This window comes from Neodiprion fabricii, chromosome 3 (genome assembly GCF_021155785.1).
Source record: "Neodiprion fabricii isolate iyNeoFabr1 chromosome 3, iyNeoFabr1.1, whole genome shotgun sequence".
In the NCBI taxonomy this organism is placed as follows: Eukaryota; Metazoa; Arthropoda; class Insecta; order Hymenoptera; family Diprionidae; genus Neodiprion; species Neodiprion fabricii.
The window spans coordinates 6,579,947-6,607,424 of NC_060241.1; the positions used below are offsets into that span (position 1 = coordinate 6,579,947).

The 27,478-nt window shown below is 33.7% G+C and overlaps 1 protein-coding gene across 4 annotated transcripts in view; it reads right to left on the minus strand.

Moving 5' to 3' along the window:
- Nucleotides 1-27,478, minus strand: part of LOC124178575 (unextended protein) — a 50,546-nt gene that overhangs the window by 5,008 nt on the left and 18,060 nt on the right. Inside the window, exons 2-13 of one of the 4 annotated variants that reach the window (XM_046562014.1) lie at nt 9,134-9,425; nt 8,782-8,919; nt 8,127-8,282; nt 7,282-7,470; nt 6,913-7,086; nt 3,276-3,447; nt 2,576-2,767; nt 2,177-2,323; nt 1,945-2,076; nt 1,555-1,824; nt 1,206-1,444; nt 419-658 (exon numbers count right to left, since the gene is read on the minus strand). In XM_046562014.1, coding sequence (XP_046417970.1) covers nt 419-658; nt 1,206-1,444; nt 1,555-1,824; nt 1,945-2,076; nt 2,177-2,323; nt 2,576-2,767; nt 3,276-3,447; nt 6,913-7,086; nt 7,282-7,470; nt 8,127-8,282; nt 8,782-8,919; nt 9,134-9,425 — 2,341 coding nt within the window. Of the gene's footprint in view, nt 1-418; nt 659-1,205; nt 1,445-1,554; nt 1,828-1,944; nt 2,077-2,176; nt 2,324-2,575; nt 2,768-3,275; nt 3,448-6,912; nt 7,087-7,281; nt 7,471-8,126; nt 8,283-8,781; nt 8,920-9,133; nt 9,426-27,478 lie in introns of all 4 variants that reach the window. The other 3 variants (XM_046562015.1, XM_046562013.1, XM_046562016.1) reach the window with 3 other exon arrangements.

Sequence of the window (27,478 nt, forward strand, 5' to 3'; positions counted from 1 at the left end):
CCTGGTCGATACCGACGTGACGTATACATCTCCAAATATTAAAGTCAATGTACCTCAACCGCAAAAAATAGTTTAATAGCCCCATTCTATACACAATTATGAACAAAAACACTGACTATATCTTTATTTGAGATAGAAGTAAAGAAATTACAGATTTTGCGAAATCGCAGTAGCAAATTCGTAGAATTCATGCCATTTCTTTTTTTCTGTGTCAAATGAAAATGTGTTGGACTGTTTTTGTTTATAATGGCGTATAGAATGAGGATGTTATGGCATTTATTGCGTTATATATATATATCAACGTCGAAATCGACCAGGACACTCCCTTAAGACGTAAGCATTTGCGCGTCAAAGTTTGTTATTTTTTATTTTTTTTGTCATAAATTAAGCGAAACAAGTGGAAAATGCTGAAGCAGACCTTTCTTGGTGAACCTTTGATCTCGCCGTTGTAAATTTGACCCCCTTTAGGTGAGATAAACTTGGCATTCGTAACAGGACTGGCACTCACTGGTAATGGGGACGACGGTGCAGCAACATGCAGAGGTGTCTGATGACTGTCCTTTTCTTTTTCTTTATCTCTTTCTTTTTCCTTATTCGATCTCGACAATATTGGTGATTCCGGGGCACTTCGGTCATCTTCGTCCAGTGAATGAAGTAGCTTCAAGAAAATGTGAATATTTTCTAAACTCACATTATGTGATACAAAAAAAAAAAAAAACTACTGGACTGACCCATGACCAGAAACCATTCAAAGGTTCCACGTTTTTGCCTTCAAATTTGGCAAGGGCGCGGATCCAAGAAATTATAAGCAAATATTAACTCAAAGCATATGTAAGTCAATATAACAAAGACCAAGAAATAATCGGTCTATTTTCATTTCAACATCTGCAGTTTTCTGCGTGTAATGTTGCAGTTTCAACAAACAAATAAGAGAGCCACGAGTATTTAAAGGGACACCATAAGGTTAAAAATTGGTAGGAAATGATCAAGCACTATGTGGGCTTAATTGTTATATTATAAAATCTGGCAAAAACTTAAGCATACTTTTTTACATGTAATTTAAGAAATTTTAGTAACAATCGGCAGAGATGGTTGTTTTTTCGGAATTCAATGATCATGATAATGCGCTTTATTAGGCAATTGTCTGCAATTACTGGTAATTGCACACGTGAGTGAGCTAGCGAAAAAAGAAATATCGACGATACCTTTTCTACTTCGTCGTCAAATTGATCCTGGCTAGGTTGAGGATCCTTTTGACTGCGTTCCAACAGCGAAGCTCGTTTTGCTGCCAAATATAGAGACCGTTTTATTCTCACGTAGAATACTTCGGTAACTGCACGCACGGTGTAATCTGGTACGAATGTGTGGCGCAGCATAGAGTCTAGATTCACCGACTGTATACTGCCCAATGTTTGCGGACTTGCATTTATAGGTGACTCCGCTGCTGTAAACAAAACAAAGATATGTAGATAAACGTTTATTAAATTCACAGATAAACTTGCGGAAAAATTAACAGGTAATACTGCTGCCAAAATTAATTAGGTCGTTACTTACCAACGCCGATATTGGCGGTCAAAGCCTGCGTCCCAAAGTAAGTGAACGGACCGCTTTCGAACATCATATTTTCCCTACCGACCGTAACTTCTACACGACCCTCCAGTATCAGAACGAAATAATCTACCGGTTTGCCTTGTTGATAAATTACCGTAGCTGGATCGTTTCTTGCCTTTTCACGATTCTTTATTTTTATGTGATATATGATGTCTTGTTTCAACAGGCGACGTAGAATTGTTTCTGATATGGTATCAGGTTTGAAGGGATCAACAGCTGAAACGAACGTTATTAAAAAAAAGATTTTTTTCAAATATTTGATGGCACATGGTGGGTAATATATATGTTCAAAGATAATTCAAAAACCAAGAAGGTGTTGAGGCTAAAGCTTACTGGTGGAAAGATATTGGAACATGGCGAGGGTCAACTGGGGTGAAATGTGTATACGTTGGTTTTCTTTCTTTTCGGCAAAGACAGTAAAGTCCTTCGGATTAGCCTGTCGCCTTCGTTTACTTCGATTGTCGGCTGTTGACAGAAAGAAGTAACGTGAATTAGAATTAGGCGTAACAAAACTCGACAGAGATTTCAAACCAAAAAATTATCATACTGGCATCAGTATACTTACTAAACACATCAGTTTCATCCATAATTTCAGCTTGAATCAATTCTTCGATGACATCTTCCAGAGTCACTAAACCGACTACTTCGTAGAACGGATCGCCTTCACCTTCGTTATTCACTCTGTGAACAAAAGCCATGTGGCCTTTGTGTCCTGCGAATAGAAAGACATCGTTATAGATACATGTGTGTATGAAATTTGTACTACGTACATCTTTGTAGATGTGACGATTCGTTTAATATCATCTTTCGTTTTGCGATTAGGTCACAGCTTGGTAATGAATTATATATAAAGTTATTGGCAAAAATAGAAGTGAAAATCGATCAATCTCATTGTAAGTAGAGGACGATATAACATAGTCTTCAGGAATAGAGAGCATCCTTATTCGCGGTACGTATACTTTACCTTCTTTAAAGTGTTTGAACATAACGTCCAGTGTAACATCTTCAAACACAAAGTTACACGAGTTTTGATAGAACTGGCACAGAGTTTTCAATGGTGTGTTATCATCTGGATCAATGAACGCAAGGTCCTTGGTGTACAGCATGGTGACAATGTTATTTCGTGAGCCCTCAAATACAGGTATACGTGAAAATCCTGTTGGAAGAAAACAGATATTGTTGCATATTTATGACGGGTCAAAGGTCTTGATCATTTGGGACTATTCGGAAACATAGAAAATTGATGGTATTGATTCAATGGAGGTATTTTTCAGCTATGAAAAAGCTTAGAAAAAGTAGAATTCTTGACAAAATGATAAAATGTGATATTCTACATGGATATAAGTATTAAAATTCATCGTTATTCAAAGTCGTAAGTATAGCAATTACATCTCGACTGAGATTTTGATTTTTTTTCTCCAAGGGATTGTTACAATATCACGTAATACCAGACAGATAAAGATTTACTGAGTTATTAATTAATCTTATCTCACAGCCAGTCGAGTAGATAGTAGAGTAGGTCCGATACGAAGAAAAACTTTAATACGATCCAACTTTTGAATGATTTAACAAATTAAACATAAGATTTAATGATTCACCGACGCGCCTGTATAAACTTTTGTGACGGTTAAAATGTATTTCTAATATTGATCTGAAAAGCTTACCAGACTTCATGATTTCAGAGACAGTTTCAAAGTCTAGGATAGCATCATAGGATAGCATATAGACGTCTTCAATACGAGTCATCACATCGGAAACCGTCTTCTTTCTGAGTTCAAGTGCGCCTGAAATGATATTCACTTCTTCCTTTTCTAAGTCGTTATAATCTCTCGTAATCTGTAACAAAATAAAATTGCCAGACAGAATGAATAAGTGGATAGGGGATTAACGGAGATAAGACATTTCATATTCTGAGTATAATGTTCGTATTATAATTGAAATATTAAATCGAAGTGATATTACATTGTATACTAAATAGAATTGACGTAAAAAAAATACGCCGAGCTGTCGCGTGTTTGATTTTCTTTATGTAAAACTCATTTTACATTTGATGAAAAACACAATGAATCACACATTTTCGACAAGCTGCTCATAGTTTTGGTGAATATATTAAAGCTTACATAGATTATTATTGCTTTCAAATATCCAATTATATCATTACTCCATGCTTTCAAGATGTCGTCAACATTACTCATTATCTTGTGAAATGACGTTAATAAAAAATGATAAAACCCATACAAAGATCAGATGATTATCAAAATTCGAGCCTTCAATTTCTCTGTTATCGGATCATTGAAATGCGGAAAGATAATGATATTGACACATCATTGAGCAAATGTTGGTAAAACCAGCCTTGGAGCGCAATTTTATCAGTATTCAATAAAAGAATTTTATGCAAGATATCTGGATCGGAACAACGATCAAATCCTTTCAAAGAAAAAAAAAAAAAAATTGCTATACAAATGTTCGAGGGATATAATCGAAGGTAATCAACTTGAACGTTTTTAACCAGACTGTACATTTGATATCTTGTTAATTATTTTAAGACATCACAGATGCAATTTGGAGTAAATCGATAAAAACATTTTCTCAACTGTAATTACTTTCAATCAATAACTATTTATCAAACATTGGACAGAAAGTCGAGAATCAAGTTTTACGTTATAGTATATCGAGTTAGACAGAAACTGCGACCGACTTTCTCAATCCCCAACTCTAATTTGTTATCATATCGGATCGATGAATCAATGAAAAATTATCAAGATCGGATCAGAATTCAGTAGGATCTGATTGCAAACACCAATGAAGCGATTATCGAAAGTTGACAGCTTCAGGGTCGTTAGATCTCTCTCAGTTTTCAATCAAACTTTCAAAATGTGGAACACTGATTTCAGCGATGATAAGTATTCACGTTTTCATCATTCGCTGCATCGTCAATTGCCGATACGCTTGAAAATATATAAGTTATTTCAGGTCGTGACAAGATAATAGTTTGGCGTTCATCGGAATTACCCGTAGTTGCGACATTTCAGATGAGCACTAATTACTTTTCATCACAATTTATATCGTCTGTGTCACATAGAAGGTTGGGCTAATTAATCGATTGGCGGTATTATTGATTAAAAAATGTGACGTCAAAAAGACTACTTCTGCAATACTCGCTGATATCGATAAATACTATAGCCTTCTGAGATTTTTAATTGATTAATTAATAAGTCACATAATTCTGTGCGTTGAATATATGTACCTATATATATATAAATATGTATAATCTAAGCCGCGACTATCAGAGAACGTGCAAAATTTTGTCACGAGTTTAATAGAATCCATGCTAATTTAGAACTTCACGTACATGTTCAGCATTCTAAGTGCCAGAAATAGAACTTCTCTACGAGAAAAAAAATATATTTTTCATCTTAACATGACCGTGCGAATACAGACAAAACTTTGGGCGGGTATTTCTAATGTTATTTACATGAAGAAGATAATTTGCATATTACGCGGCGATACTTTGTAGTTTCAGATTCCGAGGGACCTTGACAGCTTTTAAATGCTCATTAATTATTTGAACTTGAAATTTTTATTAAATTGCACATACATTCGCAAATCTTGATTCGTTAGAAAGATGTATCGTTTTATTTTGTTTTAATTCGCCTATTGTAATTTGATTCTTAATAACAGAGGAATATTCTGAGTAGTATAGCATAAAATAATTGAAAACTGGTAAATTTTTTGTAAGTTATTACGAGCGTAAAATTTGAATGACTGATAGGAAAATAATCGTTTACAGATCAATGGAAAATTCCGATGAGATTTATACATTCGAAACGGATGGTTTACTTTTAAAAACAAAGTCTCGCATCTCAAAGAAAGCTGTAATTTGTCAGGGAAAGTGATAATTTCCTAAGAACTTCCTTCCAATAATTCAAAGTCTATCTTGACTAAGCATGTTTTCTAAAGTGAATTTGATGTAAGACAATAATTGCTGTATCTTACTCCAAAAACTGGATAAATATAAGCTTAAACAGAGAAATATGCTTTCGAACATTGTTCGGATCGTTTGCAAGATGATTACGGGATACATTCGAGTTGAGACTCAAGTTGTAAAATCAACAAACAAGAACTGTAAGGATAATTAAAATAAAGACCCTTATCCGAAGGTATTAAACCTGAATAAATAATCTAAATCGCAGAGCTCTTTGCTTTTAGTGAGCTTTCCCTGACAAACTTGTGTGACCTGGTTCTAGGAGATGAAGAGAGCCATATATCCACGATTCTAAATTTAAAGATTGCTTATTTGAGGTACCATCACACAAAATCTAGTTACCGAGATGATGTATAATTAGCCTCGACTTACATTTTAATCGCGAGAGTAAAACGAAACAAATATGTTTGAAACAACGTGTGAAAGGGAGTTAAAAATACTTTATCGAATTGTGTGACATGACGACCTTGAATTTATGATTTAATAATTATGAGTCTCAAGCTTCAAGCAGGAATGCATAATTTTAGAGCCAACGAAACTGGAGTACGAGTTACACAATTCATCCAATCCGTCGGAAATCAATTGACTTTGATTTTTGTCGCGAAGAATGACATGAATATGATCGATCCAATCCACCGACTAATAACAGCGGAACATGTGTCGAGGATTGTGTTACGAAAGGCTTATCTAAGAGATATCTTCACCGAAGCCGCATGCAAAGACACGATACACCTTATATCACGATGCAATATCTTTCAATTGGAATAATTTGAGAGCCGCTGGTCGCTGATAGGCTCTTACTAGAAAATTTTACTATTTCATTGAGACAATGTTGCAAATTAAAATACTGCGTATCTTTGCGTACCTCAGGATTTTGCATCTTCTATTGCTTTGATGCAATTGTGAAATGTACTTCGAATGACAAATTTAAACTCTGACTCAACTTGAATATCGTTTGCGAATCTCCGCGAATTTTTCAAGCGTATCCATCAAGCTAAATGCCACGCAAACGACCGTCTATTCTGTAATAAAGATCAAATGTGCGGCGGTCATTTGAGCTAATAACACCAGTGATGAATATGTCGCAAATAAGATCCAAAAATAGAAACTGGCCATCAGAAGCAAAATTTGCCTAACCGACAAGAACCTATACTACGATAAACAGCTCAAAAAAGTATATTTCATACGCATCTCTACTTTAAATCTTAACGCTAATAGTAATATTATTCTTTTCTTTTTTTTTTTTTTGATTTTCCCAAGTTTTTTTTTATCATGTATCTTCGCGGTAGGTTTATTGAAAAGTTGTTGATTCTTACCCTGACAAGCTCCTTCAGGCGTTCCCGGTTATAGACATTTCCAATTTCTTCACCGAGCAGGCAGTCCAAGAACTTACTGATCGGATAACTCAGCGGAAAGGTCAGAATCATAGTGAATTTGGTGATGTAGATAGTTTTCGCACCTACGCAGAGACCGTGTCTGCTACAGACAGCCTAAGAGGAAAAAGGATAAGAAAAGTTAATCGATCACGTTACAAAACGTGTTAGATATACGTTGTGTCATGCGATATTTGGAAAAGAAATTAGATTATAAATAAAGAAAAGGAAAGAGAAGAAGTAATGCTAGGAAAGAGGAAATAGAGCGACTCATTTTTTTTCTTCTTTGTTTTGAAATAAATTGCCACTAACCTGGGGGGATATTTCACCACATATGACGATTGCCACAGTAGAGAAAATCACAGCAATGAGACCAGACGTTAAGTCGTCTAATAAAATTGTGAAAATTGAATTGACGAATACGTTAGCGAGAAGAATGGAACAAAGTAAATAATTTCCGTGTTCTCTGACCGGTTGAATAGCTCTGGCATATTTTTGTTCCTGTGAAGAAGTAAAATCTTTGTTACGCTATTAAACTTGAATCAGAATTCTTTTCATGAACAAAATATAGATGTTTTATAACCGATCGTGAAAATTCTAAGAGGGTAAAAGAACATGAAAACTTTCTATATTATAATTTCCAACGATTATGCGATCCAGGGTAAAGAGTAATTGATGTGAAGTTACACATAATTTTCCTTAAAAAATATGTCCTTAATGCAGATTTAGAAGATTTTTCTCAAAAGTTTCAACATAGTTGACACGTAGCTACTTTATAACGGAGCAACCGGCTCCGGTTCATCAACTGATACATCAGCTTTGTTTCGCGAGCAAAGTTCAAGTGTTAACACGGTTCAAGGTCTGCCAAATATGAAAAGCGTCGTGCACACTTCGTTGGTCTGTATCACGCGTACGCACAAGGTACGTATTCCAAATATTTCCATTACATAAGACGATACGGTAGACGAATCAAGCAGGAAAGATGAATGCTTACTTTCACTAACTTCAATCGAGCGTTTGTTTTCTACTATTAGTTTTTTATTTTAATCTATTCTAATACCCTCTGAAGTATACTCTTAGTTGCGCTTCAGACATTCGTATTACTACATCACCTGCGATTATCGTTACTATTTGAGTTAAAACGTAATTTGTCTTACCGTTTCTGTACCGGTGTTGCATAAAATTTTCAATTCCGTTCTGTCCATCGACATAAGACCCAAGTTCAGTCCAGAGAAGAGGGCCGAAGCAGACAAGCAGAATACGATTATACAAATACTGAGCCAGAGCGGTAACATTTTTTCGTAACTGTCAACCTGCAAGACAATTGAAACTAATTAAGGATGACGGTTAGTAAATTTATTTCAATTAATGTACGGTAGAAAAGAAACAATAAGAATCGTTGCTACTTGTAAGAAATAATAGAAGAACCTTTCGAGATACGAAATTTATAATATACGAGTATTAAACTCTGTAAAATTTTCTTTCCAAGTTCGGTTCTTCTGTAGATTGATTAAAAACAATCTTTATGTGAAAATAAATACATTAGCGGCGAATTGAAATTGCAAGCGGGTAAGTTTTAATAGAAATTCATCAAGACAGTGAGTCATATGGTAAATTGCAAATTCGCCACAATGACGAACAATTGCTGAAACAATCATTTGGCGGTCTTCTCGCTGTGTTATTCTTGACGCATCGTCGCTTTATCCGTCGTATTGTTGCGATTATTACTTTAATATAACGAGAAAAATTCCGGATACATCTGTATTTTTTACAGTAAAAGAAGTAGAATTTCCGAGGAGTAGAGAAACTTACCATGTTCCAAGAATCACGACCCTGATGTTTAAAAATCCCTGCGTCACTTCTGTCTTTGACACAAATGTAAAAATGCATCGTTGGATTTGGGGGAAAATTAACATTTATCAATCCGGTGATATTTCCCAGCGCATATACCTGTAAATATATGAATAAGAAAAATCAAGAACTAGATACGATACTTTACTTTCAAGATTAACGCGATCGTTTGAAAGATTTTATCCACCAACTATCAGGCAAATTTAATCAAACTAATTCTGTACAAATAATCAAAGATCAGCATTTTAGTGCCAATTCCGTACGATTTTGCTCGAACAACTTTGCTTAATTTTACAAGTTTAAAGGTGCTCACCTGATATTCTGGTGTTTTTAACTCGTTGCAATTTTCGCCTCGATCAGCGGCGACATCGGTGAATCTAATCACTGTCTCGCTTGACAATCCGTCACCGAACAATCGAATAACAGCATTTGTATTGGCGTACAGTGTCGGCACATTGTCTTCAGAGAAGAATGGCTCCTTGTCGGCTGATTCAATCCTGAGACCCTCGATTCTGACCTCTGGTCCAAGTGAATCTGTTTCCGCTGCGCCTGGAGGTATGCTATCAACTTTTTTCCCATCCTGCCGCTTTGTTCGAGAGAGCGAGCTGCAACAATTTTTACAATGCTATTTATTAATTCGTTTAATTTATTGTTTCTACAATTTTGACAATCTGTCAAATTCAAGAATCATTGCTTTTTGTATTATAATTTACTGTTGTAGCTTTTTGTCGGTTCGATGTTTCATTTCTACGAGTCGATTGCGCAGAAATTTTTTAATCCACTCTACAGCTTGAGTAAGATTCTATCCTATAAATTAAAATTAACATTATAACCGATAATGTTTAAAAATTAAAAATTTACGATCTAAAGGATGACCGACGATGAGAGTTAAAGTCGAAGAATTAGATCCATTCAATCGGAAAGTTGGAAAATAATTGCTGCAAAATTTTTTTTTAAGTACGATACGAAATACCCTAATATTTAATAATTATTAACTAAAGTATCGTGTGAAAAAATTTGAAATACAGTCGATCTTGTTCTACGCATTGAAACTAATATTCGATATTCGTCCATCTCTTCTAGTTACGGATCTACGCATGTGATCGTTTAAAAATAAATCCAAGAACAATTTAAGGTTTTTCTTTCTAACAACGATTAATTTGCACGAGTAAATCGATCTGTTACAATGTTACATCGAGATGACTAAGTCGGTTGGTCAAATATAGAAACAAACTTCGTTTTCTCACCTTCTGCTGGATTACACATCTGCGTGGTTTTATAATTGTACTTCTATGGATATAAGCATTATTTGCTATCTTCATACATTGTACATATACAGGTATATTCTACACGCAGAACGTGCAGAGTTATTAAAAGATTATCTATAATTATCACATTACACTGACACGCGAGAAATCACATCCAAGATAATGACTTTTATTTGTGGCACATTTATCGAACGGTTGGAAATAACGTTATTTCGATTCAACGATCGGCTGCATGCAAATGCTTCAAATATATTTTGCACAATTATTCGCGAATCACTTAAAGCTTTGAATATTTTTCGTGTATACATGTGTGTGTATACATATTAGGATGATTCGGAAAAAAATTTTTTTTTTTTTTTCCAAACAGGTTCAAAAGTTTCATTTAGGTATACAAAGACACCAGTTAAAATTTTGATTTTAATATTAATATTTAGAGGTGGCTCATCGCACTTTTCGATTTTCCATAAGAATAACATAGGAAAAATGTTGTTTGCTTCTTCTACTTTTTATAACTAGCTAACGAAGCGTTGTACAAAAAATCAAAAGACACATGTTTGTAGGAAATTGAATGCTCTAGAAAAAAGGTCTCTTGTCAAAATTTCGTAAAACAAACTGTGTCAAAGTTACAGCCTGTCAAAAGTTGAGTTACTTATAATTTCACCTTTTTTGAATGTTATAGCGTAACTACCGGTCTTATAAAAAAGTGTACATGAGTTTTTTTTGTAAAGCATACACTCGACTTTAAATAGATGATAAATGATAATTCATTTTTGCAACAATGAAAAAAAAACTATCTTTTACCATTAATAAAAAAAAAATAATAAAACGAGAAAAACAATTTCAGGGCAGATTTCTGCTAAAAATTTTTTTAAAGTGTACGATTTTTTCATTGTTGCAAAAATTGATTATCAGTTATTTAAAATTTTTTTTTTTCTGAATCACCCTGATATATATACATATATATACGTATACAAAACGTACGCGTACGGAATCGGTGATTTACGATATGTATATTCGTTCAACGAGGTTGTAAAATCTCTCATTTCATCAAGTATAAAGTATATTATACGTCTGTTTTACGATTACACATACATATGAAAAGTTTTTCTCAAATTTGATGTAATTTTCAATATTCACAGCAAGATACGTATAACGTGTAATAAAAAACTTCTTATTGTTAATCGTGTAACACCTGGTGATTACTTTCTTACAATGCAAAACTCAGCAGATAATTGATTGTATATTTAAATGATTCTAATGATCGTAAAGACTTGAAATTTCGCGTTCAATCGTAATTTCCTTCGATCGAAATAAAAACGTCAAGCGAGTTTATTTACGAATTTTCATTTCCATAAATTATTCCTGTTTGCCAAAGTACTACAAAGATTCGACTATCGTGTGACTCAGTTTCACATTGTATTCGAAAATCAATGACTAATTACTAAAAATAAAAATAACTTTAATAATAATAATCTTTAAAATGAGTTAGATGTCGGAGGTAAATAAATTTGTCAAAATCGACCGGTATGTGATAACAAGAAAATTCTTTCTTCCCCGAAATTTGAATGCGAGTTGAGGCCAAGGTTTTGATTTGACTTAGTATGTGTTTTCTTCTTTCTTTCCTTTTTCACTTCGTTTATCACAGCGTGGTATTGACACCTGAACGTCTGCCAAGTTTTCGATTTTAAAGTTTTAGACATCCAGGTCTTACCGTTCCCAATATATCAGAGCACCACGCTCTGCTCTTGCGAATATTTCGTACAATTTCTGAGCGAAGCATAGATTCGACCATCTTTCGCATTTTTACGTACCGAAGTTGCGAATCTAGTCGCCAGATGGCACGGAGCGAAAAATTTCTCACTTTCCTTGTTTTATTCAAGCTCAAATATCACCATAACCTATAACACATAATCGATGAGTAAATTTTAAGGATTGAATTTCCGCGCCTATGGGAAAAAGTTTGGAATCTCTCCGATAACCCGAGAGTTTTCCCATTTTGCAAACTTGGGCTATTTTTGAAGAAAATGTAAATATTATTACGTAAGCTGTTTAAGAGTTATAAGGCGTGTTGCGTATCAGCCTAAAATATATAATTTTTCCTAGCTATAAAGCAAAGGTTTTTGAACTACATAGTATACACACATAAAATGTAATCAAGTTAAAATCGTCAATAGTCGCGTACGAAGTTGGGTAGAAAGTTATTTTAAAACTTTACGAAATTAGTTTTACTTCTCTTTTTTTTTCATTTTTTTTTTTTTTTGCTTGTTTTCCTTTGTTGTTTACTGCAAAGGGAAAGAAGACAAGCTTCGACAAATTCGATCTGACCAAACGATGTGTCAGTATAAAGTGAAACAGCTGGCTGCTAACAACGCGTCTTCATAGGAATTACGACGAGGCAACGACCTAAATATCGAGAGACGCACAAAATGAATGAAATGAGCAATTATAATTGTTGCGACAGACGACGAAGATGAAAGCGGCAGTGAATGAACCCGGCTGACAGATAAACAAACATATATATATATCTCAATTATGCCTAGTCGCTGAGAGGCGGTGAAAATAATTAATCGTTGACAAAAATTATTGTTTTGACGAAATCAATTTCCGCTGTGACATCGAACGATTGTATATTTACTCATATACATGATTACGAATATTTCCTCATTTTTTTTTTTAAATATACTATCAAAATTTTCTCACAAACATGCAATGCGCATGCGCTAAAATTCGAGATCAGTTGTTTTTCAGGGCGACCAACCTTCATAAATTCCCTAAAAGTTCAAAGTAATCTCACAGCTGTCAGTGATAACTGTTAAAATTTTTTAGGTTACGTTCATGACGGTTGGTAGCCCTGGCAAATAATTTCTTTCGAATCGTAGTGCATGCCCATTGAATTGTAGCACCCGACGGACTATTCGACCGTTAAATAACCACTTTGTATGTGAATTAATGAGAAACAATTCCCGCATCCAACGATAATTTCTTTTATACGTCAATGAATCGACTCAACTTGGACAAACCTGCAGATAGACAAATATTTAAGCGTATATTTTGTTTAAAACTTTACTACACATGTCAAAATTTTGTCAGGGCTTACAATTAATTTCAGAAAACAACATTACGCGTATTCTCAAAGTGTTGGAGCAAGACTGTTACAGCCACAATTCCCGAATACCGTCAACTTTACTACATTACGAATTTTACTACGACTCGTCGGTTTTTGCTTGAGCAAACAAACGCTGTGTCAAAATATTAGGTCAAGTATTTATTTCGAATACATGTATATTTATACGCATGTGAAAATAATGTATTTAGGGATCCGGAAGTTCCGGTTAAAAATGGGATAGAAATTCGCTATTCAAGTATGATGTACCGTTTAGAAACTGGAGGTAAGTCCGCGACAAGTTTCGCCTCGAGTAATTTTCCGAGACTTGGCAAAATTTCAGATCCCGAATACCGCATGCGTACTCCTATAATAACAGGGGATCAGGTGAAATACGCGACACGAAAAATCGAATTCGAAATCCGAAGAATCGTGTTCTGTAAATTTGTGAATTATACGTCAACTGACTTAAAGAATATTAGGAAAATTTTCACGAATCATTCGATGTGAAAGAACGGTGTCATTTGTAATAAAAAAAAAATAAAAAATATCATCGCAACGTTGAACCAAACGTTTACGAAATCTTTGTCGAAGAAACAGATTTTACGATTTAGAAAAAAAAAAATAACTATAAACCGAAACGAAGCAATCTCACCTAGTGATAAAAGAAGTTCGCCAGGTGAGAGATAATAAAATTAAATATTGAAAAATAAAGAAACTTGGTTACATAATATTATACACTCCAGTATCGGTAAATAATTAAAGATCGCTTGATTCACGCACGTTAAAAGTACAACATATGTACATAATATTACGCCTATATAATTCTTTTTTTTTTTTTTTTCTTCCCGCCCAAAATTCCTAATACAGTGACTTTTTACTCATGTTCTGTTATTTTTGTTCAAAATAAAAAAAAGGAATAAATAAGGCTAGGCGAAGTTGTTTTTTTTACCAATTTAGCTACGTAAAAATTGGTGTAGTGTTGCATTTTTGGGAAAATGTTCATATATATATATATATATACAACGTACGTTATACATGTATATTCACCGACAATAAACGCGAACGGAACTTTTCGTCGCTGCCAAATAAAGTATGTATTTATAGAATGAAAGCACGTTTGAAGTGCTTTAGAATGAGAGCAAAACTCAAGTCTCGAATCTATATATCCCGCCGAATATTGCTGAAGCGGTTGGTTCGATATTCGGTATCATTTTTGCAATTCAATTCGCACGTGTACTGAGAAGAAATTCATTTGTTACACCTTATACCTTTCAAAATTCAAGTAAAATTGTAATCGTTGCAGTTAGGACGGTTTAAATGCTGTTGAAATTAAAGGAAAACTTGGCAAAAGATACTATTTAGTGTAATTATAATTGTCATTGTTACATTCGTCGGGTTACCGATACGTTGAACTTGTTTGTTTGATGTTCGAAAAAAAAATAATTTTTTTTTTCATCTAAATAAGACCTCACATCAAATTATTCCAGTAGTTAGGAATCTAAAAGAATAGTAACTAACTAATTCTGTATTCACTGGTTACATTTGAAAAAACTAATCGTACAAATTTTCTGCCTGGAACTGTTTCAAAATTTATGGTTCTAGTAGAAAAAAAAAAAAAAATTGCGTTTGTAATTTTTCCAAAACTAAAAATTTCTCTCGGTGCAGACAGAGGCTGAAAATCGGTATTTTTCCGCACCGCAAAACGAGTCAAAGTATATAACCATGGAGGATCAATGAAAATCAATTATCAAACAACAAGCTAAATAAAGGACTATTGACGTCACGTGGTGCGGACGCTAATTAATGTTATACGACTCGAAAGAAGTGAAAACCGTGAATCGTCACTCGTCGTAAATTCTGTAACCTTGAGCCTTCAAATTCTAGCGACTTTCGGCTACTGTAATTAAATATTAATAAAACGGTACGTTATGCCGATATAAAAAATCATCTCTGCAATTGTACGAAATTTGTAAAAATTACGAAAATCCATAACCGATTGTAAACCCGTAATAATCAAATAATGTGGACTTGAGAGCTTTTGTGAATCTGTTGTATTTCATATTTATCAATTAAAACATCCAATTATTTGATTTTACGTTGAGTAATTATTTATTCATTTCGAATAAACGCGTTTATCTGATTACGGTAGAATCTTTTTCCCTTCTCATATTGCCAAGTTTATCGATATCTTGAACAAGTGTTTCTGAATTTCTAGTTTGCATTTTGTTTGTAAAAAATAAGAAACAAAAGTTACAAAACAAATAAAAAACTTACTCAAAGATCTACGCGTGTATTGTGTACATTTGCAAAACCGGAAACTCGTGGGTTATATTTTGTTTTTTAATACAGTAGCACACTTTTCAAAACCAACGTGCCGCGCATTGCATGCGTATAATAAAGTATTTCTTGCGAAACTTGCCACGTTTTCAAGACCCTGAACAACAGGAAAATGTAAATTTGTCAAAACATCCGAATCGCAAAAGAACCGAGGATTGTATAAATTTTTGATCAATCGTAATGTCACGCGAAGAAGATAAAACGATCGATCAAACAATTCGTTATTAGAACCAAATTTTCCAGCTTCGCGATGAAAAATACATCTCTTTCAGAGAATTAAATCTAGGAAATTATTCTTTCTCCGACCTATTTTCATTCTGTATATTTCAACTAAAATAACTGATTTTTTTAAACAATTTTCATAATTTTTCAACGGCAGTGAACGCCGAATGTTTTTCAAATTCACGGCTTTGCAATAATTGGTGTTTAGCTTTACATACAATTTATTTTTTGCATAACATTTGAGACTATTCTAGAAACACAAATATTTGTTCTCGCGCACAAAAAATTAATGTTAAATAACCTAAAAAATTAGAAATGAGAACAAAATTACACCGAGAACTTTGGTTTTCGAAACGAAAGTTTCACTCGTTAGATTGAATATAAGATTTCATTACGTCGCAAAATTCAAATGGAGTGAAAAATTATCAGTAAAAACAATTTGAGAATGACTTTCAAGGAGTTGGCTTTATCAGAATAAACCGTATATTTTGTTTAAAATGGTTTACTAAATTTCGGAAAGTCGCGAAGGTACGAATCAGCCATTTTTCCTGCTTAGAAAAAATGTTTATGCTTCGTTACAATAACCTTACTAACTTCATTCTCACTCCTCTCCGATGTTTACACGTGTTTCTCTTTTTTCAGGATCGAAAACTTGGAAAAGTTCGTCAACATTCGATGATAAATCCTACATTGTGAAAAAGAAAAAAAAAAAAAAAAACGATCTCAATTCCAATCATTTCGATCTTCATTTTTGATTTCAACGCGTTTTTCATCATTTATCGATAACATCATGGAATTCCAATAAATTCTTCGTTAATTAACACCCGTTTATAAGATTCACAGCTCGAATTCGTTTTTTGCGGAAAATAAAATCAGTCTTCTTTAAAACACTTAAATATTGCACGAAACTTATTTTTCCAATCACCTGCGATGATTGTAAAAATACCAAGAGATGTGCAAAAAAAAAAAACAACCGTCTAAAAATTCGCCAAAATTTTCCGCCCACGCGTCTCCACGCATCATTTCCAAATAACATCTCACGATGATATTATATTTGTCCATCGTACGCGAAAATCTCCCTTGTGATTCACCCATCGCGAAAATCCGATTTTCGGTATCAAGGCTAAAGAGAAAATTCCTAAACCTTAAGCCTATACACACACACACATATATATATATATATATATATATGTTCTTGTACAGCGATTCATGGTGACTGCGTTTCACATAATATACTTTTATACATATGTACATATGTACACGTATTTTCTGCACACCCACGCAATCACCGAAACCTTACTTTTTACCCGGTTTTGATATCGATTCGGGGTGGACTGAGAGTCGCATCTACCAGTTTCAATCCCAACTTTTCTACTACGCCCCGGGAATCGTCCATATATAGACATATATATACATATATATATATATATGTATATGAGGCGTTCTCCACCAACTCAGTGACTTTTTGTTCATCCTCTCGGATCTGTTCCATAATTGATAACATGTCAAGTACTACTTGAAGGTACTCTCTGTGAATTTTTTTTACATTATCTCGTTTCGGATATGTTTTTTTTTTTTTTCTTTTTGGAGCCGGTATAATATCGCGGAAGATTAAGGTCGGGAAAAATTTTTGACATCTTTTTCCACGAACCGTTTAATGCAATACATGTTATAATTTTGATGGCGTGAAAAAGGCGATTTTCAAAGAAAAAAAAAAAAAAAAAAATAAAAAAAACTTTATATTTGGCAGTGTGTTGGAAACGTATGAAAAAAAAAATTGGCAATATTCGATTCCTTTCGTCAGTGAACTATTTAACGCGATATATGTTAAATTTTTGATTCCACGCCAGTGTAGACATGTATCGCGTTAAATAGTTCATGGAAAAAATGAACGAGGATGTATCTTGATTCACCTCATTCGGAAAAATATATTTTCTTCCCGTCAAGAATGTCGACTTCCGCGATGCCAGTTGCTTCATACGTTCCCAATACATATACACCGCCAAATATCCCGCGAAAATTTATAGCAAGATCAAAAGATGTCGCGTTAGAATTAAAGAGAGAAAAAAAAAAATGTCTTTTTCTTTTTACTTGAAAATTGCCTTTTTGATGCCATCAAAAATATAACGTATATCGCATCTGATACTTCATGAAAAAAACACAATTTGTTTACGTTACATTTTCTCTCTCTCTCTCTCTTTGTTTTCTTTCTCTACGCTGTTTCGAAAGTTAATTTTCGAGTGAAAAATTATATTCCATGAAATTAACTCAAATTTGCGTACTAATAAGCTGTCATATTCTATATAGCACAAAACATTTTATCCGTCAGTATTTTCTCACGGGCAGATGTATCATTTTTTGTTTATCTCACCGATTTCAAATCGAAGATAAATAAGCTGTGGAGTATTTTTTTTATTTTTTTCTAACTTGACTCAGAACGACGAATATTGTAAAATAATCTGTGCTGGATTTACGTGAAAATTAATTTACGATATTATTTCTTTATTTCTAATATCAAATTCAAAACAATTTGGCCCCTGACCCAAAATTTTTCGTATCCCAGAATCGATGTTTTTTTGTTTTTTTTTTTTTTAAAACATTCGTTAAGATGAAAAATTTATATAAATACACCCAAACAGCGTAATAAACTCTAGACTAAATTATTGATACGCGTGATTTGACGTGAAAAAAAAATTGCGTTGTTAGACTTTGACTTATTCTACGTAACAAACCGCGAATAAATATATAAAATAAAAATATTAATAAGGAATTTCGTTGCTCTTTCGTTGAATTCCGCAATTAATCGTCTTCTCAAAAGCATGACGAGGATGAGAATTCCACACCGTGACCTTAAAACGTACAACGAAGCCTCAACCTCGACCTTCGCAACGGCGCTGAGATGAAGATCGTACGGAAAGGTGAAAGGGCAACTGGGTTAAGGCTGTATTAAAAGCAGCCCTTGACCAAACCACGGCCGATGAAAGGGTGCGGAGGGGTTGCTGAATCGAAACGGTGCCCAGGAAAGGCCGGCACACCCTCGGCGATATCCAAATTACAACTATCGATCTGCGAATCATATCCGCCCAAACGCGTATGGGACATTCCAAGCCAAATCGGCAGACCGTTGTCAATGAATTTCTTATTTTGTGTCGTCAAGGATTTTTCCCTGTGTAAGAAGGACCGCTGAAAGCTTGTCGAAAGATATTTAAATTTTTTTTTTCTTTTTTTCCACCCGTCATTTATACCCCGACGAATTTTTAAACCCATCTCGAAAAACACTCGAATTCGCTTTTTTTATGAATCAACAAAAAAAAAAAAAGAAGAAGAAGAAAAGTTTGTTAAAATCTACGTTTTCGAAATAAATACTATTTCACGCAAGATCGAGAGTCGACGGACGGTTTTTTAGTGTATTTTTAATTGTTATTTACTGTTTTATACCTGTTTCGATTCTATTTACAGTATAATAAATATCGCATCTCGGATTTGTTTAACCGATTTTTACAACTGGTTTTCTAGTTGTGAAACACGGTCGCCAATTTTTTTTTTTTTTTAAATTTTGGAATACAGCGGGCAGCGTGTCAACTACAAACAAAAAAAAGTATTGTAAACAAAATATTGTAAAAAATCGTGAGAGTGTCTTGAGATTTGGGAAAGAATTTTGAAAAATCAGTTACAAATTCAGAGACGCGATATGTTTGTTGGAATAAATTTTGAACAGGTATGTACGAAAATAGAAGACACGATTCAAAGAATAGAAAGAGAAAACAACGTCTTTTTGTACTCTCAATCTTGCGTGAAAATATTTTACTTCGAAAACGGAATGTTTTTTTCTTGCTTCAGAAGAATGAATTAAGGTGTCTTTGAGATGGATTTAAAAATTTTGTAGAGTAATGCAGTGATGAAATAAAACCAAAAAAAAAAATCTGTTTCAGTGACTTTGTCGAAAATACTATTCTGAATAAAATGATCCGTCTAAGAGTGAAATCGAAAAAATCGACCAGATTTTCAATAGTTTCGAAGTGATTAAAAGTCGAGCATCGAAACTTTCCTTTGCAATTCCAATATTTTGTATTCATTAAATTTTTCGAACAGATCTTTGCAGCTTACGAATATAATAATTCTACAAATACCGGAAGTACTATTTATTTGGTAATAAAATGAATCAAGGGTATAAATTTTCGGCCAACCAATTTTCCTAATTCACAGCTCGTGCTTTAACATCTCATTTATTCCCGATGACAGGAATTCGATTTATCACGCGACGTTAAAACCGCGTCAAACAACTGATAACCATATATCTATGAACTTCGTTTCGAGAGGTCGCGGGAATTTTTTTCATCACCAATATAAATAAATAATGCATAAGAAGTAAGGGACAAAAAAAAAAACCTCAAAAGAAACAGATTTTTTGGTTGACGATTACGAGGAAAATGAAAATTCAGCAAGAATTAGCAACGAAAATTTATTCACTTTACGTTGAATTTTTCTTTCATGCTCTAAATATGTGCATAAATGTTGTTGTTTCTAACACGTTCCTTTTTTCCTCTCGCTGAACGAAGCGATTCGTCTGCTCGCTGATCTTCGTGGTCCGATGTTTCAAATTATACAGCATACACGTTGTGCGTGTCTGTTGTTCTTTTTTTTTTTTTTTTTTTTTTAATTTTCTTTTATTTTTTTTTCATCACAGATACAGACCGGAAGCGTGTAAAGGTCTTTGTTATCGCGATCTTATCGTAAACATTTGTACGCATAGCAGCGCGGTAATTCTACTGCGGTGAATGACGCGGTCTAATAACCGGCCGCATCCGGTAGCGAACACATCGTGACGAATAATAGATCCCAATAGTTGACTGTTAATCGTTAAAATCTATTTCGTTTGTTCACGACTTTTTTTTTTTTTTTTTTTGGTCACTCAGATAAGAATTATATTAAGGTCGCGTAATACTCCTACTGTTACCGACCGAGCAGACTCGCCCATTTTCATACCGCGTTGAGTAAACAAACGAACGAAAAACGGGCGATGCACCGTCGAAATTTAAACTCTTTCCGTTCGTTTGTTTAGTTGATATAAAAAGAAAAAGTGTCAGTTTACTCGGTCGGTAAGGGTAGGAGCGCTTCGCGACCTTAATCAATAGAATTTCTGGACACATGTTTTTGAAGCATACATTTTTTCCTAAAAAATGTTATCTCACTGCGGCGTGTAATTGTGTGAGGTGGAAAATTTAATAGTTTCCGGAATTGAAAAATGACAACGATGTCCATTCTTAAACAACGTGTATCTTTATTCTTTGAAGATAAAGAATGAAAGAAAGAAAAAAAAAAAACTAAAAGTGCAGAGCAGAATGCGTTCGGTAACTGTACGAATTATTTCACATATTTTTTATATCTTCCGTCGCTATTTTCTTAGTCAAGACAAAGAATCGATTAACCAAAAATTCATGAAACAAGGAAATATGTTATGCAAAAAATAGTATCGAGGTTAATTAATCGTGCCTAACAGAATTCTTCACGTTTCATTTTGTTGTTTCATTAATCATCATTACGACAATAAAAATTATTCATTCGATATTGCTTTACGATACAGGATCAAGAAATCCTTTGGAAAAAAATATTCCAACCTTATTTTTGATTAAAGGAGACAAAATTTTGTAGAAAAATAAAAAAACAAAATAAGAATAAAATCTTCAACAACTCTGAATGAATTTTGCAACTCTTGCCTATCGTTCGAAAGATGTTGTATTCGTCAAAACTTGCGTCTACGTAAATTCATCAATTCCATCTTTGAACCGCGAGTTTCGTAACTGTTTTTAGTACCTGAGCTTAATTTTAAACAAAACGAAAGTGGAAATACGTGCCCGATAAAGCGATTTTTGAAAAGCAATTGTTTGTTTCTCAGTATGAACGATACGAATATCTTGTGCCGAGATTTAACACGTGGAACAATGTTTTGTCTTCACAAACTACGTAGCGAAGAAACGAGTGGCTGAACGATCCACGGATGAACTAAAATAACCAAAGTATAATCTGCAGCGGTTGATTCGATCTGATCTAATTTTTAACAACAGCTGCTTTTGATTCGTCTTCGAATGTGTTTTATGCATACATACATATATAATATATGTATTAAATTTTTCTCATTGCAAAATAATGATATCGACGCATTTACACGCAGGTATAACAAACATTGGCAATAATTATCCTATGTTTTGCCACTAAAATATATCCGTTCTTTTTTCCGTCGTTATTGTTGTAGCATAAAAAAAAAAAGAAAAAAGAAAAAAGGAAAAAAGAAAAGAAAAAAAATCTCCCGTCGAGCAGTGTAAAAAGACAATAAACGAACGGCAACGCCGCAGGACGTAGATCGAATTTAACCAATACTCTGACAAACCCCCTAAACGTGTGTCATAGATACAGTATCGTATATGGGAAATTCCATGCGAATTCGACCAACGTCTGAACCCGATCGTTTCTGTTTTCTTTTAAAAAATTTTCTGCAATTCTCCCAACTCCAAAGCAGTACCCTGAATTTTCACAGATTTTTCATTCAACTACTCAATTGTTTGTAAACAATAATAATATTTTAATACTTAATTGTTTGTAAATATTTAGAGTGATTTTGAGAGTGTTCTTTTCTGAAAATTGTTATGAAAACAAAAAAATGCTCAGAAACTCTACTTTTTATTGCAAATATTGCGAGAACGAGGCCATTGTGGGCCGATTTTTTTTTTTTTCGAACGTGCTGAAAATGTTCGAAAAATCTTCGAAACTTCAATTTTTTACCTGCAAATGAAACATTTTTAGGTACCGGTTCCACAAAAGAGTCATCTTCGTTTAATTGCTTGGCAGATTCAACTTTTATTTCGTCAACTTCATACCGAAACCGGTCTAGAAATGACTTAACAAAGTGAAATATAGAAGTTTTGAGAATTTCTAGAGGATTTTTAGACAGTTTAAACAATGTTTTAGTTGATCAAAAAAAAAAAAAAAAAGACTAAAGTGCTGATACAAAATAGAAACAAAAATAGGCTCGTCATCGGCCCTATTTTGAAACGTTTGTAAAAGAAACTACAGTTTTTGAAAATTTAAAAAAAAAAAAAAAAAAAAAAAACGATCTCTTGCGAAATGACACTATATATGTTTATAAACAGCTAACTAAACGAGTAAAAAATGCGAAAAAAAATTCAGTCCACCGTTTCTGAACTTGGGTCAATTGCAGAAAAAAAATTTTCAACAAAATGAAGAATGTTCCGTATGGAATTCCCCATATATAAGCCGTGCCCAAGCATGGTGTTGATCTCGCGTGTAATTCCCGGTCTTGTTTAGCCTTCCATCCACCCTTGGTTAGTAGATAACGGCGTAAACTCGTAACGATCTCCGTGGTAAATTACTCCAATAAAGTGTTGACGCTACGGCACAGCGAATTAATCAACAGCGATAAACATTCTTTCTTCCTTTCTTACTTTTTTTTTTTTGGCCAACCTAGATTCGGCTAAAATAAAGTGACGTGGCGTAATACGGTGGATTTTTATTTCACTTTTTTTTTGTTTTTCAAAACATTTTCCCAATTTTTTCCCAATTACGGACGCATCGCTTCTATATTCCAATCAAAAACCTGTGAAGAGGGAAATGTTGTGTAACTAAGGTGCGAATTAAAGTGAGATCGAAGGTAATCGAGTTGAATTTAGTTTAAATGATATTTCCTTGATGCAAAAAAAAAAAAAAAAAAAAACAAATTAAATAAATAAATAAATTAAAATATGATGTTTTTAGTTAAAATTGAAGAGATCACATTATCGAATCATTTTGACAATAAAAAAGATAGCATCGTTTGAAAGATTTTAATGAACTTGTTCGGCTCGTTTTGTTCGAAATTGAATTCTCTGAAAATATAAAAAAACGAATTTTGTATATAATTTTTCGATTGTTCAGATAGCTAAATTCCATGAAATCGAATATAAATGTCGATATCTTGAGAACGGATGGATTCGAACGAAAATTTAGTACCGTGACGTTTTTTGTTTCGCCAATCACGAATTTAAGGTCAAATTTGCGAGATTTAACTTTGGCGTGTTCAAAAAGCTGAAAAAAAAAATAAATAAATAAATAAAAACATTCGGATTCGAATGACAATTGGCACTCGTAGATCGGTCGGGTGGCTGATGACGAATCTGAAGTCAGGTTGGAAAATTCAAAATGGCGATCTAGTATGGTGGAAGAAAACCTAAAAATACTCCAATTTTGGTAGAAATTGGTAACCGCAAGTTTTTTGGGTCACCGATAACAAATCCAAGGTCAGACTTGCAAAATTTGTAATTGTGGATCAATTACAGGGGTTCAAAATTTAAATAAATCATTAAATTTTCTTGTAATATGGTATCCGAGGGCTTTAAAATCGTTAATAATCCGAATTTGTAATTCGAAATTTGAACTGGAAGTAACGGCCAGTCTAAAAATCGATTGTTTATCAAGACGTTGGTTGACCATTTACAACCAATAATTATTTCACTGATGACGTTTTTCTGATCAATCGAAAAAACAAATATAAAATATGACTTTGTTGGTTTGTAGGGAATTAATTAACGGTCAACACGAGTCCTAGTTCGTTAAATTTGTTCAAGCGTTCCGATTTTTTTATTGCAGAAACATTTTTTTAATATCTATAATTGTGCTATTGTAGTTCAAATTTACGGTCTTTTGAAAAATGAGGAAAAAAAATTCTGTTCCAAGGAAATATTGTTTCAATTTTTCAACGTTTCACGTACGGTTATAACATCATCTTCAAGAGACTTGATAAATTTCGTCTCCAACTGGAACATGAAAACTTACCGAGACCGAGTAAAGATTATCGAATGTACGTAAGTGGGTAAAAAAGAAAAAAATTGTTTACACAAGAAGACTTGATTACACAGTTTTTTCCGAGCAAAAACTTATAATCGTATAAGCTCGTACATGTTTCCTAGTTTGTACAAAGAATCTACCGAGCACGTGCCATTATAAATAATAATCGCATATAAATAAATATCGAATTGCTGCCTACATCGATAAAAAATCTCATAATCTCAATATAAATACTAATATTTCAGCTTGCTTCAACCGCATGTGAATTAAAAAAGCGCGCAACTGTCGATATTTGGACGATTGTAAAAGTAATCAACTTTTTCCTTTCACTTTGGATAAAATATCTACCCCGCCAAAATTGTTATTATATATCAATGGAAATCCATATTAACTTTGCATGTGTTTCCGATTCTAATTCAAAAGACAATCTGCGGTTCGATTCGCATATTTTTACATTTATACTTACATATTTGTACGTACATTTAACTTGATTGGTATGAAAATAAATGATAATACATAATAATAATAGAGGCGGTCAGTTGAACTGTAGAATTTTTGCGTAATATACGTTACAGGAATTTTTCTTGGAACTTGAACGCAAGGTTTGAAAGACGAATTATTGATACACTTTATTTATTCATTTCAATTATTTGTTGCAGCTATTATTTGTGTTTTTTTTTTTTGGAATTTATGAATTTTTGCTAAACTGTCAAGTTTATAGGGTAATTTTTTCAAATAATTAATTCATCCGAAGAGTTTGAAGAGGAAATTTTTATAATATTCCCAACTGAGAGAAAAAATGATACAACAAACATGAATTCTTATTTTTATGGGTATAAGAACGTGATCTCAAAATCCTGGAACCCGATTTGAAAATCAATGCATCTTTTTACACGTTATTATACATCGTCCGGATTTTGTTCAACGTGTAATTATTACACATGGGGCATTCCATGCCAACTCAACCCGCGTTGGATAACGATTTTTTATAGGATTGTGGGGCGGAGTCGAAATTCCGAATTTGAAATCTTCCGAAAGCGGTAAATTCTGAATTATTTGGTGGTAAAAATTGAAGTAAAGAAATCGAACTTTGATGAAACATCAAAGTTCCGAAAGGGAAAAATTTCGAGTAGACAAAATGCCAAAAGTGCGAGATAGGAAAAATTTCAAAATCTGCAGCATCGAAATTTCGAATGATCGAGGATTTTCAGTTTTGTGAATTTCTGAATTGGTCAAATTTCACCACTTTGATCTTTCTTTGTTTCCGATTTGCGATATTGTTGTTTTCGGAATTCTGGTTAACGTTTTTTTTTTTATTTTTATTATTTTTCACTCTCCAACTCGTTGAGTAAACCATGCTGTTGACATTTTAGTATTCCAAATTTTACTCCATCGAATTAACTTCACTTCTCGGAATTCTGCCCTATCGTAACTTCAATCTTCAAAACAATTCGAAATTAAGCGTTTCCGGATCTTTTCTGATTCGTATCTTCAATCCCATTTTCCGTGACAGACAATTTGACTCTCGAAGTAAGTCAGTTTTTCTTTTTTTCTTTTTTTTTTTCCAAATTCCGATATCCGTCACGCAACGTTTTCCCAATTTCACAATTGTCGATCCGCGATGTTCGTTGTCGAAAGTTTTGCACAAACTGTAGGAAAAGGAAAAAAAAAAAAAAAGTTGCTTCGACGGTCAAAAAGATCACGTCAAAAAATCGCGGGTCAAATCAGGCCGAGATTGAGTTGGCATGGAATGCCCCGTGTAAAAAATGCCTGAATCTTTATTTAAGAGGAACAACTCCGATCTAGGGAGATTTATTTTGGCGCACAAGGTCTTCCGTCGTCGTCGCGTATCGTTGTACCCAACGACGCGATCAGGGCCACCACCACCACCACCACCGACAACCGGACTGTTTCGTCGAGACGTCGTCGTCGTCGTCACAAACAGCGGGAAGAACGACGACGACGGCGGCTGCTGCGGCGTCTACGCCAAAAAACCAGAAACGAGAACTGACGCGATGAGAGCATCGCTCGGCTACGCGGTTCGGGCGATCAGGAAAGGCAGACGACTAGACGATTTCAGGGTATAAATAAAAAGGAGGAAAGAAAGAAAAGAAAAAAACGTCGCTCTCGCGTTTGAACGCGTAAAACTGATCGTTGCTCGAACCGCGGTGTGGTTTTTTTTTTCTTTCTTTTTTTTGTTTTTTTTTAATTTGTTTCATTCTTTCTTTCTTCCATCTAAAAATGTATCTACGCTTGTGAGAAAAATTTCATTTCTCGTAATCATTAGAGAGAATATTTCAGTAAAACGAGCATCGTTACGACAATGGTTTGAACATTTTTTTTTTTTAGGGTTACATGGGTTGTTAAGAGAGATCAAAAACAAAATATTTATTTACTCTGATTTTTGTTTTTTTTTTTCATTCAATTTTTTTAATTCTCATAATAAAAGAGTTATTCTATTCAAACTTCAACCACATGGACAAAAAAAAAAAAGAATATCTCGCCAGTATTTTACGAAATATTGATCGAAAAATTTTCAAAATTCACCCGTTGAGAACTGGTTTTCCGGAGAAACAAGTATCCTTCGAAAATTTTGAGAAATGTAACTTAATGACAAAAATATGTGTTACAAGTTGACTTTTCGCTATCGAAACGTTGAATTTGCTTTTCTTTCTTTTTTTTTTTTTTTTTGCTTTTTTTTTCCTCAGCGAAACAAAACTTTGACACGAATTTTCATATTCCACAAAAAATCAAATTATAAAACTAAATTTTTTGGTTTCAGTAAGAAAAAAATAGTTTTCATTTCGTACTAAGGAACACGATACTTTTTTTATCGGATTTTATAAAAAAAAAAAATGACGATAGTTTAGGATTGTGTAATCATGAT